Source organism: Aethina tumida, chromosome 2 (genome assembly GCF_024364675.1).
Source record: "Aethina tumida isolate Nest 87 chromosome 2, icAetTumi1.1, whole genome shotgun sequence".
Lineage (NCBI taxonomy): Eukaryota > Metazoa > Arthropoda > Insecta > Coleoptera > Nitidulidae > Aethina > Aethina tumida.
In genome coordinates this window covers 28,433,150-28,448,736 of record NC_065436.1, presented here as the reverse complement: position 1 = coordinate 28,448,736, position 15,587 = coordinate 28,433,150, and the positions used below count along the sequence as shown (strand labels likewise).

At 31.0% G+C, this 15,587-nt stretch overlaps 1 protein-coding gene across 1 annotated transcript in view; it reads right to left on the bottom strand.

The window, feature by feature from the left end:
* LOC109604852 (G-protein coupled receptor 52) overlaps window positions 1–15,587 on the bottom strand; it is a 38,265-nt gene continuing 22,678 nt past the window's right edge. Inside the window, exons 2-7 of the mRNA XM_020021398.2 lie at window positions 7,063–7,226; window positions 6,724–6,969; window positions 2,542–2,800; window positions 2,169–2,484; window positions 1,868–2,108; window positions 1–262 (exon numbers count right to left, since the gene is read on the bottom strand). Coding sequence (XP_019876957.1) covers window positions 243–262; window positions 1,868–2,108; window positions 2,169–2,484; window positions 2,542–2,800; window positions 6,724–6,895 — 1,008 coding nt within the window. The 5' untranslated portion in view covers window positions 6,896–6,969; window positions 7,063–7,226 and the 3' untranslated portion in view covers window positions 1–242. The remainder of the gene's footprint in view (window positions 263–1,867; window positions 2,109–2,168; window positions 2,485–2,541; window positions 2,801–6,723; window positions 6,970–7,062; window positions 7,227–15,587) is intronic.

Sequence of the window (15,587 nt, the reverse complement as noted above, 5' to 3'; positions counted from 1 at the left end):
CAGATCAAATCAAAAAATGGAAACGTACGATCACCATGCGACGGCAACGGGCGCTTACTGATTCTAAAAGACCATTCAGCATTCGGGAGACGCACGTCCGGTCACTGGTTGTGTCCGTGGCGCGTGAATTGGCACCAATATCTTCTGATCTTGCCGACGAAGTAGTCGAAGTCGCGCATCGCCAGTCCCGTGAACGGGAACCGGGCACCGGGAAAACAGCATCCCGCGACAGGAAAGAGTAGTCAGTCGTCTGCCTCCATGCCTAAACAACAAATCAATCATTACTTTCGTTCCACGCCCCATCAATCGTCAACAGAAAAGTTTCTATTCTGACATTTTTGAAGAAACTTCCACGTTTAGGTTAGCACAAGTGAAATATACTTAGTATGTTTGTAAATTGTTACTCACTGACAATCTGGACAGTCTTGCATTCCACGTGAAAATGATTTTAGTATATTTTAAGAAACGTTTTTGCTGATAATTGGTTTTTATATAGAATTCATTTTGGTTACCTTCTTATTGTCAAGTTTTTTGATATATATTGGTTCCTCCTCATGAATATGTTATAACATATCAGTTCTATCCATTAACATTTCTGTAAGAATGCAAGAGTAGGTATTACAAGAATAAAGTGATGTACAACTACTGTGCAAAGTATGGAAGACTGTTATTCGTTGATTGATTACAAAACATACAAAGTATTCATCAAATTCATCAAACAGTGCAGAACATTATCAATATTCACAAATATTAAATAAATAAATCCACATCTATATTAAAGATGTTTTCACTAATTCTTATTTTATTGTCTTTTAATTTATCTTATAATTCACTATAAAAAAGATTGACTTAATGATAAAAAGTTAATTAAATGCGGAAAGTTTGTGTTCAGTAACAAAAAGAATAATATTCATAAAAAGGCCGATATAAACAGAACATTTTGTATTGAAAACTGAACAATACTTCAAACAACTTTTATGTTTCTAAGATTTATGATGAATAAAGTTCGTACAATTTCAATGCAACTCCATGAAATTAATTAGCTTTTAATCAAGAAACCGTTCTGTGAGATATTAAAACTTTTATTAAACATAATTAAGAATATTGTTTAACAGCAAACTATAAAGTCCAATTAGCATAGATTGTAAAACGATAAAAAGTTATCAGTTTTAAAAGATGACTTGTAATTAAAGGCATTTCTTAATTATTACATTAAAACAATTTGAAGGTTTTAATAGATGTTTAAAACTGTGGAAAATGAATAAATATTTAAATAAGAGATGAGGAACTTAAGCTAAGTTTCACCAGTTTTATTTTATCTGTAATTAAAGTTTTACTATTCTACATGTCTAGCTAAGAACTTACGTTTGTCAATAATACGTTTCTCAGTTAAAAAACTAAAGAAATAGAATAAACACACTCAAATGTAATGGTATAAAGCCCATGTACGAGTGTCACATGAAGTGTTGTGTTATCCATTTTATGTAATTAATTATCTAGAAAATGAAAGAGTATCGAAATATTAGTTTAAAGTGAGGATAAAATCTGGTGTGCTGTTTATGGAATGTCTAAAACCTACTCGAGTCAATGATTTGATAAATATGATACAAAAGTTATAATATTTTCAGAAAATTCATTCATTATTTAAGTTTCTAGTATCAGATTTGTAGTAAACAACGAACTTCCACAAGTTCTGCAACCACTCCGTTGAGTTAACTCAAGTAGTTTTTAGACAGAGACAAGTGTGTTTGAAAGTGCTTGAAGGTAATCAGTTATAAATTGACTTTGTGCAGTGTGTTATATCCAATCGGTGCCGCATCTGAAAGCCAGAAAACCGTGTCGAAGCAAAAACTAAACCAGAGTGTACCTATTAGTTCGGCCTGCATGCGACCCTTGTACCGGCAGCAGATCGTCATACAGAAGATGCGAAGCGCCAGCCTGAACTGCGGACTGAGCGTGATCAGGATCATGCTCTTCCAGAAGGAGTTCAGGAAGCCCAGCCACACGATACCGAAATGCAAGAACTGGATCTGGAGTTTTATTCCCGTGAAGTACTCGTAGAGGCGTACCCCTATGTACGGCGACCAGGACAACCAAAAAGCGATCACCTGCAAATTTGTTTGTGTTGTTTAGTCGTTGAACTTAACGGGGACATGGCGGGAGGTTACCAAAGCAAAACTCATGATATGGCTGGGGTTGGAGAGGTTCTCGGAGAGCGCGGTGGCGTACTCCTTGTCGTGGAAGGGGAAGCCGCTGCGTAGTTTGCGCAGCATGTTGAAGATGTAAGTGTAGGTGTAGACGATGGTGATGAGGCTGGGGCCGAGCACGAGGATGGAGAGCGTGACGGAGTACGCCGCCATGCTGCCCCAGTCCAGCATGCAGATGTAGGCCTCCTTGTCGAATAGCGGCTTATTGAATCCCAGCAGCGGTGGACAGCACAGCATCGCTGCCGAGATCCACGTAAACGCCATCCAACATTGGCACCTGAAACAAATCAAATCGGCTCACGTCCTGTTACATGGAGATTTGAAAGGACATTACCTCGTTTTGGTCTGTACCGTTTCATATCTCAGCGGCTTCCTGACGGCTAGATACCGATCGACACTTATCCACATAAAGGTGTAGACGGTAACCGCCCACAGAGTCACTTCCAAATAGCCCACCAGTCGACACACAATGTCACCGTACACCCAGTCACGAACGACCGCGGGATAAACGGACAGTGGCACCACCAACAGGCCGCACAACAGATCCGCCACCGCCAACGATAACAAGTAACAGTTTATCACCTCCGACGGACCTGCAAAAATCACATGTAAATAACACCTGAGCATTCGCCATTTTTGAAACAATTTTATTCGGAGTTAAATGCGCCTCAAAATAGAATGGAGTAACAGTGTTTAAGTTTAGCTTAATTCACGATTTGCCCTATTTTCATCCACAAATTTAATAATCCAATCTAGCCAAAAATAATATTTAACTTTCATGCTTCGTTTACTCGGTTACTCTTTAACCGAAGTAGTTTTCTGGTATTTTGGAACAAAAAGCTTTAAAACCGGCAACTAATTCAGCCCGTTGGAAGTTCGTCGACTGCATTCGAAACAGTTTAATATTTTAACAAGAATTGTTTATACATTCACGAGTATTTTATGTAAATTTATTTCAGTGTTTCTAAAACACGGTTTTCCAATTATATTTATGCCAAATTTAACAATATTTTTATTGTAATTCGCACATTGGGTAAACATAGGCTGATCTCATCGCGTCCAAAGTTAATGGACGCGTTATGGCAGACCGTAATTGAATTCATAAAAGCTGACACGTTCATTTATGTTGGCAAACACCCCCGTAATGGCGTTTATTTACAATTGCACAAGTTGTTTTGTTGCTGCGGCAATAAAATTTACTACTTCGGCGAGTTAATATGATAGCTATTAAATTTGTAGAAATATATCTACGCTGCTGGTATATTATTGATCGCTTTATAGGCCATGAATTTAATGTACTAGATTATTTGTAGGATCGGCTCTTTATAATTTCAGTAATTTAATGACGGCTCTTAATAATTTATCCACTTCCATCAGCGTGTCTGTGTTCCAGGAAATTAAACAGGCAGTAAAATTTTTAACATAGAAAACAACTTTTTATGTTGTTTAAATTATATTCTGTATTTTATGTATCTTAACAGTAAATTATTAAATTACAGTGAATAATTATGTAAAACAATATGAAAAATATGTAAATTAGGTATGAAAAATTGAACTGACCCAATTTGTGCTCTTTTTTGTTAATTAACGTTTTTAAACGGTGAATTGAATGTTCTGAATATTCATGTAAGTTGCAAAAAATTAATTAGAATAATAATAGCATGTTTTTACATATTTTATATTTTTTCCACCGACATATAAGTTCATGCATTTTAGAAGTTAATTATTAAATTGCTGTGAATAACTTCGATGTGAAAAAGGAGGCTCATTTGATTAATTACAGTGATTTGAATCACCAGAATATACATGTAAGTAGCAAAAAATTATTTTCAATAATAATAACAGGTTATTTTAATTCTAATCATTAAGCTTTTTATATAAACTTAATTTCAAAAGTTTTGCCCCACCTCGTAAATGATGAATTTACTATTTTCAATGTAATATATGCAGTATAAGTTACATCTTTAACTGCTTTTGTGTCAAAAATATTAAAATTGCAAAAAGTACAATTGGTTAAAAGTATTTCATAGTTCATCGATTGTTTGATATGGATTTGCTTCCTTAGCATGTGTTAGTCTAATGTTGTTGGTCTTCCTGACTGATAGGAGTCAGAGAGATCAAAATTACCAGATCTGAACTTGGAAAACCATCTTTGGTATTTAAGAACGTCATCGCAAATGTTATTGATCACAATTGTTGCCTTACTATCCTTGCGAGACTCTGTAATAAGAGCTAGAAAACCGTTATTTAATTGCTTCGTGGGAGAATTTTTAGACTACCACTTTGTTTAGATTCTCACGAATTTTTTCAGATTTTTGATGGGTTTTCTTAAAATTAATCTTGCATATGTTAATCGTTAAATAGTCGTAAAATCATACAAAATTTATTTCAAAATACATTTATCTTAATCTATACGTTGGTTGATTTTTAACAAGTATGATTTCTTTCGAACCCTTATCGAGTGTCAGGGTCTGGTCGCACAGTGGGTTCGAAGTTTAAATGGTTGATTTTCTACGTGTCTTTATGTAGAACTAATTGTCAAAATATTCAGAAATTAAATTAATTTAATTAATGTAAGATTTAATAATTTACACCAACATGAAATTTTGAGAGAATTGTAACTGTTCTTTTAGTTTTTTGTTTTTCAAAATTAGTAAACTTAAGTTAATGAATTGATTTTTAAATGACTGAAAATATTTGTAAGTACAATGGTTTTTCCTTATGCAAACAAATCAGAATTGTAATTGTATTGAAATTATGTATTGTATTTTATTTTGAATTGCAATAAGGTTTTTTTAGGCCAAGTACATTATTATATAAATTAGGGTCTCTATATAAAAACTCTTAATTTAGTTTGACAACAATGTTAAGAAAAGGAAAATTTGTGTAGTTCATCTGATTTTCATCAGAATTTTCAACTCTCAAGGTCAAAGTTCTTTTATTTTTTTACTTACTGTTTGTCGAATCAATGGTTATAAATATTTGTTAAGTTCAAACTTTTTGCCAAGTGTTCAAGTTAATTCTAAATCATTCAATTTCATATTTTTATTTGTTTTGTTTTTTATTTTCTTATATTTATTTGTTAATATAGTTAGGTTGTTTTAATCTGAGCTTTAATTAGTCCCGTACTATAAATTTAAGAATAGTAAAACAGTGAGTAGAAATTATCTAATATTTCGGTTTGGTACAAAATGTGAGTATTAAATGTGATACATTAGTTGAAGAAGATCTGTTCAACGGAAACAAAGGTTAGTGATATTGAAATTAATTATTGAATGAAAATTTTATAGTCTAACATCATAGATATCTTAGGTAAAATAAATCGCTTCCTTTAACCTGTTGTAACGAGTCTTTCAAAAAGACTTAATTGAATTATCATCGGTAACTCGTTACAACTCTAAGAGCACACAATGTTGGCTTTTTGGTATATAGATGGCCATTTCACTATAACTAACTAAAAGTTTAATATTGAAGTATTTAGAAGCCAACAAGTTATAATAACCTCAAAATGACTTTGATACGTCTTCGAGATACACAATAAGCTGACAAATGACAATCAAATATCAACAAGCATAGAAACGATATTATCTTCTGCTCTCTCTAATACAATGTGTAAAAAAAGTAATAGCATATTTAAAATGAGTTTAAAAGAGCTTTCAAATAAATCATAGGTTTTAATATAAAAATGTTAAAATATAATATGATTATAAAAAATGTTCAATCAAACTAGAAATGAAAAATAAATTACTTTTTTCGGTGCATAGATTGCATAGATGCATAGATTTTAGCAAATGAGTGGTATACTGTTAAATAACAGTAATGGAACAGACCCAATTTGATCCGACATTTTTTATTATTCAACCCTTTTAAACACTAAATTGAACCACCTGAAACTTCATGTGAGTTTCAAACTGAATTATTTATTTTGCTCGGCGGATGGCGGAAAATCTGCCGCAGTCGCTGAATTATTAAATCAAATAGAAATTGATTTCCGCATGTTGGCAGTCATAAAACCACGTTCCGTACAATTCGGAAATGCCCAATTCGATATCCGACGTCTTGCATGCCAAGTGATAATAAACGCTCATTGCCCGAACTGAGCGTAGCGAAAAAAAAAAATTAAAAATTCGATGTAGACAACCCTAAAACGGCGCCCGTCGAGCGAAAATTCACGTCTCGTAAAATTATATCGGCCGCGTGTAAAAGTGAATGGGTCTACTTTCGCAAAATAATGTCGAAGTCGATGCTGTTTCCTTAATAAAATTTTATTGGGTCGTAATGCTGACGGATCGGGGTGTTACGGGGGGTGGGTTGATATTCACGCTCGATTTATGCCACGGCTTGCAGTTTCGGATTACTTGATGAGCATCGATAAACTATTAAGTGTTTAATTGACACTTTGATGTATGTTCGTTGTCGAAGTGATATTTCAGTTCCGTCATGCGAAGCAATTTCGTGATCAGTTGTTTAATCGTTAATGTTAGCTAATTAGTACCGTGACAAATTTGCTCGTTACCTCTAAAATTAAGAAATGTGGCGATGATAAGGACGTTGGTGATGACGATGGCCAGGGCCATGATGAAAATGAGGCCGGCCTGCGTGAGGGACTCCAGAGTGAACACGATCTCCGTGTCATCGTTCGAATCGCTGAAAATGATCATAGTAGAAGTGTCCCTGGTGCGCAACATGCCGGGATGTCCCGGGACACCGAGCCGAACGCTAACGCAACCACCGTCGCGAGTCTACGTCGAACAGCGAATCCCTGCAACAATTTAAATGGTTTTTATTATATATTTTGGCTAAGGCGTTTATGTTTTGTTCAAGATTGTTTTGGAATTATTGATGGGATGCTCACCGTTTCCGTGGATTCACTGGATTGGTGGAAAGAGTTATTATATCAGTCTCCTTCACCCACCTCCCGTCCATTCCTGATCTTCACACTCCAATATTATGGATATCTTGACGATCACTGATCACCTGGTATTGAAAATTGTCTTGGGGATCAAGACCATCAATAGTCTGAAAAATAAGAAAAATATAACTGATTTGATCGAGTTTAATTAAGCCGTTTTATTATAATTATCAAGGATTTAATTTATTAATTTGCCAATTGCCATTTCAATAAACTAAATCGGGTTCTAGTTTACATATGTATCAATATACTACTGCCAATAAATATTCCGTTATAATGGAAAACGGAAAATATGTAATATTTTTTATAACTTGTACCTGGTTTATTTTAAAAGCCATATAAAATTTTATGTTATCACTTGATTGTACCTTCTTGAAGCTAACAAAGATTTCTTCTATTTATAAGATGCCCATTTGATTTTTTTTGGTAGAAAGTAAAATTCAGTAAAATTTACAATATGGTTAAAAGTTTTGAGCTTTTGATAACTTTCCACGCAGCTAATAGGTCTAAACTAGAACCTAGTATATTTTAAAAGTTTTTGTACATAAAGTTTAATGCCTTGTTATCACTTTTTTGCACACTCTTGAATCTGAACTAAAAAAGTTTTAAATACACTGTAAAAAATAGCATATTTTAAAGAATATATCCGACTTTCAATACTGTTTAATATAAAAATCTTTAAAATTTAACATAATTATAACAAAATTATTAAATTAAATTTCTTTTCCAAAATATAATACATATATTTTAAGACAGTTAAAATCTTGGAGCTTTTAATACAATCCTCAAATGTTTTAGTAGAGCTGCATAAATACATAAAGTTTAATGTGTCATTACCACTTGTTTGCACCCTCTTGAAGCTGACAAAAATTTCTTCTATTTATAATATGACCATTTGTTTTTTTTTGGTAGAAAATAAAATTCAGTAAAATTTACAATATGGTTAAAAGTTTGGTTTCATACTTGAAATAGGAATTATGATGCATTTTTTTCTGTAGAAAAATAAAATTTACAATATGATATAATGACTTTCCATAGAAGTTTTAGTACCACTGATACATAGATACTACTTAATTTTAAAATATTATTTTTTGACAACCATAATATTTTTGAATTCGTTAGAACCAATCACATTATATGATTAATTATTTTTATTTATTTATTACATTGCATATTGAATATACATTTTAAGATAGTAAAGACCAAATTTAAACACAACTGGACCAAAAGTTACCATAGTATGAGAAAAAAACAATTGGGACGTATTTTCCTCAGGAGAAACTAAATCTATTTATAATAAATTATTTTCATTACTGGATAAGGTCTACCCACCAAATTTTAGAAAAATCTTTAACAAACTAAAGATAATGGTAAATTTAATAATTTATATTATTTTATTATTTTGATAAAATAAAAAAGACAAATATTAACATGTAGAGCATTGCTTATTATTTACATTTCAACTTATTCATTAGATACTGATTTCAAATTTTTATAGTAATTATAACTTGCCTTGAATTATTTTTCAATTTGTTTCGATTCAACAAAATTTCATTTCCGGGTTTAATAATTAATTTATTTTAATTAAAATATAAATTTCAAATCAATATCTTTTTCCGTTCTCCATAAATGAAATGTTTATTTACATCTAGAAAAAAAAATCTTACATGTAGTTTATGAAAAACAGAAGCGAGAATTGTCTTTGTAGACTGCAGAATTATTAAGTACAATTGAATATTTTAATAAATTAGACGTTTAAATTTTCATTTCAGTTCACAGAAGAAGAAAAGAAGTATTTAATAAAATAAGTCAAGGCAAAAAAACTGCCGATATATGATATTGGCTTAAATATTGCCGATGGCAAAGGCGATGGTGGTATTTTTGAGCCATTGTCGCCGATGCCGATATATCGGTCTAGTCCTAAACTTTCCTTAAGTCCACATCTTTTATGTTTTCTTCAATTGCTGATACAATAAAACAATTACTGTTTCGTCTCCGTTTTCAACGCCAACATTGGGACTGGAAAAACACACGACACAAAAAATGAACGTTTAAAAATTGAAGCGTCGTCCTTGCGACATAAATAATATTAAAAAAAATCTCGCATGCCGATAATATGCGGACTGTGCTTAAAAGTGCCGTGCACTTTTGGACGTGTGGGTTTTAAAATATGCAGATTGGAATTGTTTCCAGGTCAATTTTCATTTTTACCATAAATTGTGTTTCTTGTTCCTGCCAGAGTTGGATAGTAAATATGAAAATGCAAAGTGGTTTCCGCAATAAAATTTCAAATCGTTACTCACTTACCCGTATATTATGCAGATAATGCTACTTGAAAATTTAATGCGGCGAATTGATAGTTACTAAATAAATACACTAGAATGCGATTTATAAATAACACAATATAATTTATGTATTTTTGTGCAATGGATAATTTACGACTTGGGTTTGCCGATATTTTTGTTGAATATGATTTAAATTCTTTTAATATTCGAGCCATAAAATTAAATAATGCTGAATGGAAAACAGTAAATAAATATAAACTAATAATCTATTATGTACCGGAAAATGTAATTTACATTTTTGGTTAATGACTTATTTGAATAATATTATTTAAATATTTCTGGATTGTATTTCTAATATACAGTAGTAGTCCTTATTATAGCAACTTTTTAAAATGTTCAATATTTTGGTCATACTTATTTTACTTAATGTTAACTGTTAAGATAATATTAATCTACTTAATGGTTTAGTTTCTATTATAAAAACTAATATTTTCTTATGATATAAATTGTTACATTTATTGTACTCAACTGAGCTGGACATAATTTTGAAAGAAACTTTTATTGGCCAAATGAGTGATGTTTTTGGATTGGTGTTTAGGATTGTTATCGGGTTGAAATACATTATTTAACATCGTTTCTTCAATATGTGAAGGCAAGGCTACTGGCGTAGCCCGATATGCATTGCCATAACTTAATTAAACCACTACCCCGTTTTACAATAGCTTTAACACATATTTTGTGTAAATTTAACCCTGTAGGACATATAACAGAAGCAAAACCCCATTTTTAAATAAATTAAATGTAGGCCATCACAGAAAACAACCTATCGTCACTATTCTGTAGTTCAGTGGACGTGATTCAGAGTAAATCGAAATTGGACCTTCACATTCTTAGCAGAAAGCAGGATTTTATTTACAGGCCTACCCGAACAAACCGCTGTCCTCTAACTTTATTTTCCTTAAACTAAATTTCAGTCTCATTTCCTCCAGGTTGGCTTTAATTTGAGCTGATGATAATAATGGATTATTTTTTGACATTCGAATTATTCATTTATCGATTCTTTCATGTTTTTCGAACATGCTGAATATTTTTCGTAGCTCCCACTTTTCCTGTTCTTTTTAATGTTTTATTCATACAGGACTTATTTAACTATAATTTTTCGCAGTTTTGATAAGGCGAAATTATAATTTTTGATGGCTATAAACTCTTAGCAATATTTATCAGTTTTCCTCAGTCTTAGAAATTATAAATTAAAGCGACTTGAGTATTTTTCAGTCGTATTTATATTTCTCATACGTGAATATTGTGTTTCGAGTTCGTGGAAGTGTGGATAATCGAAAACGAGGTGGGTGTAACAGAAGAATCTCCAGAGCATTAGATAGTAACATAAAAATGCTTATTATAAATAATCCAAGGATGTCCGCAACTCAAATTTAAGAAATAAATAAATTAGTTCGGGGACAATTCAGTGTCGGTTAGTGGAGAAAGGGCCAGGAAAACCCTGTCATTCAAAAAAGAATCGAGAAGCAAGACTTCTTTTCGCTCATAGTTTCGGAACTGGCCTTCAAGAGATTGGGAAAACTACTATTTCCTGATGAATCAAAGTTTAATATTTTCGGAAGTGATGGTGAACAGTTTGTTCATTGCTCTAAAATATTAGACTTCATCCAAAATATGTTGCGACAACTATTAAACATGGAGGTAGCAGTATTATGATTAGGGGATGTTTTTGCGCTTACGATATGGACCCGATTCACAAAATAGAAGGAAAAATGGATCATTTTGTGGGATTGGAATGGGAAATAACAAAATTTATATTTCAGCAAGATAAAGATATTTCAGCAAAAAATCAATGTCCTAAAGTGGCCAGCTCAATTTCCCGATCTTAATTCAATAGAAAGATTCTGGATCAGTTTAGAGCAAATTGCATCACAAATAAAGAAAATTTGTTTGAACAAATTAAAAATATTTGGAGCAATATAGACGAAGAAATAATTTCCAATCCAATCTCGTCTACACCAATATGATGTGAGTATGTTATAGCCAATAAGGGATACTGAACGAAATATTCGACATTAAATAACACACAAATATGTGTGTGTTTTATTATTTAATGGAACAAAAATCAGTCTCATAAGTATATACTGTTTAGAATTTAAACAAAAAGAAAATCGCTTTAATTTTGTCCGATACTGTATGCTTATAATTAATAAATATATAATAATAGTGTAGATTCAGAGGGTTTCCCCTCTATTTTCTTCCTATTTTTTATATCACTGAATTTTTTTTAAACTAAGCTTTTTATATATTTTGCACAGTTAAAATGAAAAAATTGATTAATGTTTGGAGAAGATTAAAACGTTTTTCATACAATATAAAATCAAGTTACGTATGAGAAGGTACTTTCATTATTTTTGATGATTAAAGAATGAACAAAAAGTCTTTAATTATTAAAAGAAATAACTTATTATTGACATATTTTAACAACTTTTTTAATATCTATTGTATATAAATTGATAGCAGGAATTTGAGAGTTAATTCATAATTTTTAATAATTTTTCAAAAATTTGTAGTTAAATCTGTAGTTACATTTAAGAATGATCACTAAAATATAATTTAAATTAGAATATTTTTAACAACTTGCCTTGAAATTGGGCCATCAATCATTTAAAATTTTATTAAGAAGGTGTAAACCAGTATTATATTAAAAAACTAAATTTTATTTGGGTAATCTAGTTAAAATGTTCTTATATTAGCCATAGAATGATGTGCAGTTTGTTATCGTCATACAAAAAAGCCCCTAATCTTGCAAAGAGATTTTTTTCTCACCCGTTCATCAATTCAAATTAAATTTAAGCCACCACCGACGGAACGTGTCTCGATCACGTGTCGCCAAACAATTTACCCGTCAATACGTTCCGGTGCACGGTGACACATTCGCTGTTAGAAAACTCACAGAAACTTCAACATGACGTAGACCACCACCACCACCAAGAAAAGGAACAGCGCAACGAAGAAGATCACATCATACATTACAGAACGCGCCGTAATTTCCTGCGACTGCCCACGTAGATAAACGCGGCGGATGCTCCGCGACGAATATATGACTCTATACTATTCTATACTACTTTGTGTTACGATAAATTGATTTATTGAATTGTTTTATGAATATTTGAACGTGGGAATGGGACACGTTCGCCTTTATGCCCGTCCTATTAACGACTTCATCCTTATGTGAAAAGGTTTCGACACATCAACAGGGCAGGACACCCTTCATGATGACTGGAAGTTGAATTGGACAATAACAAGTGTAAGGCACAATAAAACGAAATTACTCGATTGTAAACGAGTTTACGGTGGCCGTGACATAATTATCCTTGATTTAATGACATTACTGGTTTTTAATTAATATTTAATTGTTCTAGACTCTTGGTGGTTCATCCATTTTTAAAGCTTTCGGTTACCAGTTGAACTGATTGCTTTTGTTTTTTGGTGCTCATAAAAAATAGTTGTTAAATGTCTTGTTTCTGGAAACAAAAAATAGTAGTGAAGAAACGAGTATGCGATTATGTCTGAAGTTTAATATATAATTATTTTTTAAAATAATAAATAAAAACAAAATGATATTAATTAAGATTAGTTTAATATTTGCCATTTAAATAATCGTTTTAAGTATTATTGTTGAATAACAATTTCAACAATACGCGGAGGATATTCTCTGAATAACTAACGCATAAAAAAAATTGTTCATTCAATTCCCGTTTTAGCGATTTTTCGTCATATTAGACATTTGGTCATTTGATCATTAAGCAATTAGGTCATTTTGGAATTTTAGTAAATTACACTGGTGTATGGTGTTTTATGTTTTAATATTTTTTTTTTTTTTGGATTTTAAATACATTCAACATTTTAGTGATTTTTCGGCATTTTAATTTTTTTTTACATTCATAGTGATTTTTTCGTTTTCATTTTCATTTAGTGATTTCGGTCATCAGGTAATTCGGTCATAAGATAATTTGGTCATAAGATGATTTGGTCATTAAGTAATTTGGTCATTAGGTAATTTGGACATTAAGTAATTTGGTCATTTTAATGACAATGAAACAAGGTCTATATATAAATTCGCATTTACAAAAAAAAAATTAAAAACAAAGATATTTGTTTAGTTTTTATATAATTTAAGTTATCTTTATTTTGCTAAAATTAATTATATTAAATTAAAAATTATAAAAATATTATAATGTACTAACATCTGGCATAAATTATTTTTTCATCCACAAAAATAAATATAATATTCTTAAATTTGTCGATTTTAGTGAAAATTTACATAAAAAATCGTCTAATTTTAAATACATTCTACATTTTTAGTGATTTTTCGACATTCTAATAATTTTCTACATTTATAGTGATTTTTTCGTTTTTTTTTTTGTAATTTATTCACTAAGTTCGTAAAAAATCACTAAAGATATAGATTCTCCAGATTCTTAAATTACTTCAATTTGTCCAATTCTTTTCCAAAATTTATAGTTTTAACTATTTTTCATTTTCTTTTAGTGATTTCGGTCATTAGGTAATTCGGTCATAAGGTAATTTGGTCATTAAGTAATTTGGTCATTAGGTAATTTGGTCATTAGGTAATTTGGTCATAGGTAATTTGGTCATTAGATAATTTGGTCATTAAGTAATTTGGTCATTAGGTTATTTGGTCATAGGTAATTTGGTCATTAGGTAATTTGGTCATTTTTAATGACAATGAAAAAGCGGCTACATCGTATATCAATTCGCATTTTATTTTACAAACAAAATTAGAAACAAAAAAAATTGTTTAGTTTTTATATAATTTAAGTATTATCTATTAAATTAATAATTATAAAATATATATATTATATTAATATATATATATATCAACATTTCAACAGCATAAATTATTTTTTCATAAATATAATTTTCTTAAATTTGTCGATTTTAGTGAAAATTTACATAAAAATTTGTCTAATTTGTGTATTTTTTAAAAAAAATTTTATAATTTGATATTAAATAAGGAGAATATACTTATATTTAATAAAATATAAAATATTTTTATTACATTTAAATAAAGGTGTTCTAGTTAACATTAATTGTAATGTGTTTTTCTGGCCATCTCTGTATATTGTAATGGGACTGCAATTGAATAAATAATAATTTAGAATACCTTATATTTTTTGTCACAAAATATACAAAATTTGTGTGGTCATATTAGTCTTTCTAACATGAAGTAAAAAGATGTGGCCAAATTGTTGAAAGTTTTAACGTGTTATTAATATATTTTGAGGTACATAGCAAAAAAATATAATTATGACTTCAATGCCTTTTAATTTTAAATTGGAAAGAAAGTCTGTAGTGTTGAGCCCCCTAGCGGGAAATTAATAAACTTATATTTCCTTACGTTTCCCATTAGGGGGGACACTTTCATTGGTATTACTATTTTTTACTATACGTACTATATTTGATTAGTAGTTTCTGATATATAAGGCTGATGACCTCCATTATTTGTCATTCATTATTATTGTGTAGTTTTTTTGAAAGCTTGATAAATAAAATACTTTCCTTGCCAACCGGGGTTCGATTGTATATTAATACAAAATACATGAATCCCACTATTGCAAAATTTAATCACGTAAACGCTCCACAGTAATTCAAATCGAAAACCGAATCAAATAAATATTTACCGCCAACAAAGGACCTGCATTAGCCGTTCAATTGAAATTATTTTCGATTGCAGCGTCGAGTGCCGTTCAACCCCATCAGCGCATTGAATTATTCACAGTGCTTGGTGGGATTATAATAAATTGCAATTACATCTAGTAATGGCACAGTCCGGCATTAATGCCCGCTTAGCGACGATGATGCGGCCCATAAATCCCAACGTTTGAATGGGACTTTGGCCTAAACATCGGTCTAAATGCAAATCGCATACACGGCAGACATGAGCGTCCCAAGTTTAGAGCCATGTCGTTATGACATTGTCGGAGATTAATGGGGAATGTTCTAATTGAAAAATGAAATACTATTTCATGCCCGAAAACTTAATAGGCAATTACTCATTTTTGTTATATGTTATATTTTCTTGAAGTTAATTAATTAGAGTTCAATTGTTTTAAAGGTCGCGACAACTGCTACATTTCCACTTTCCATCCGCCTCGG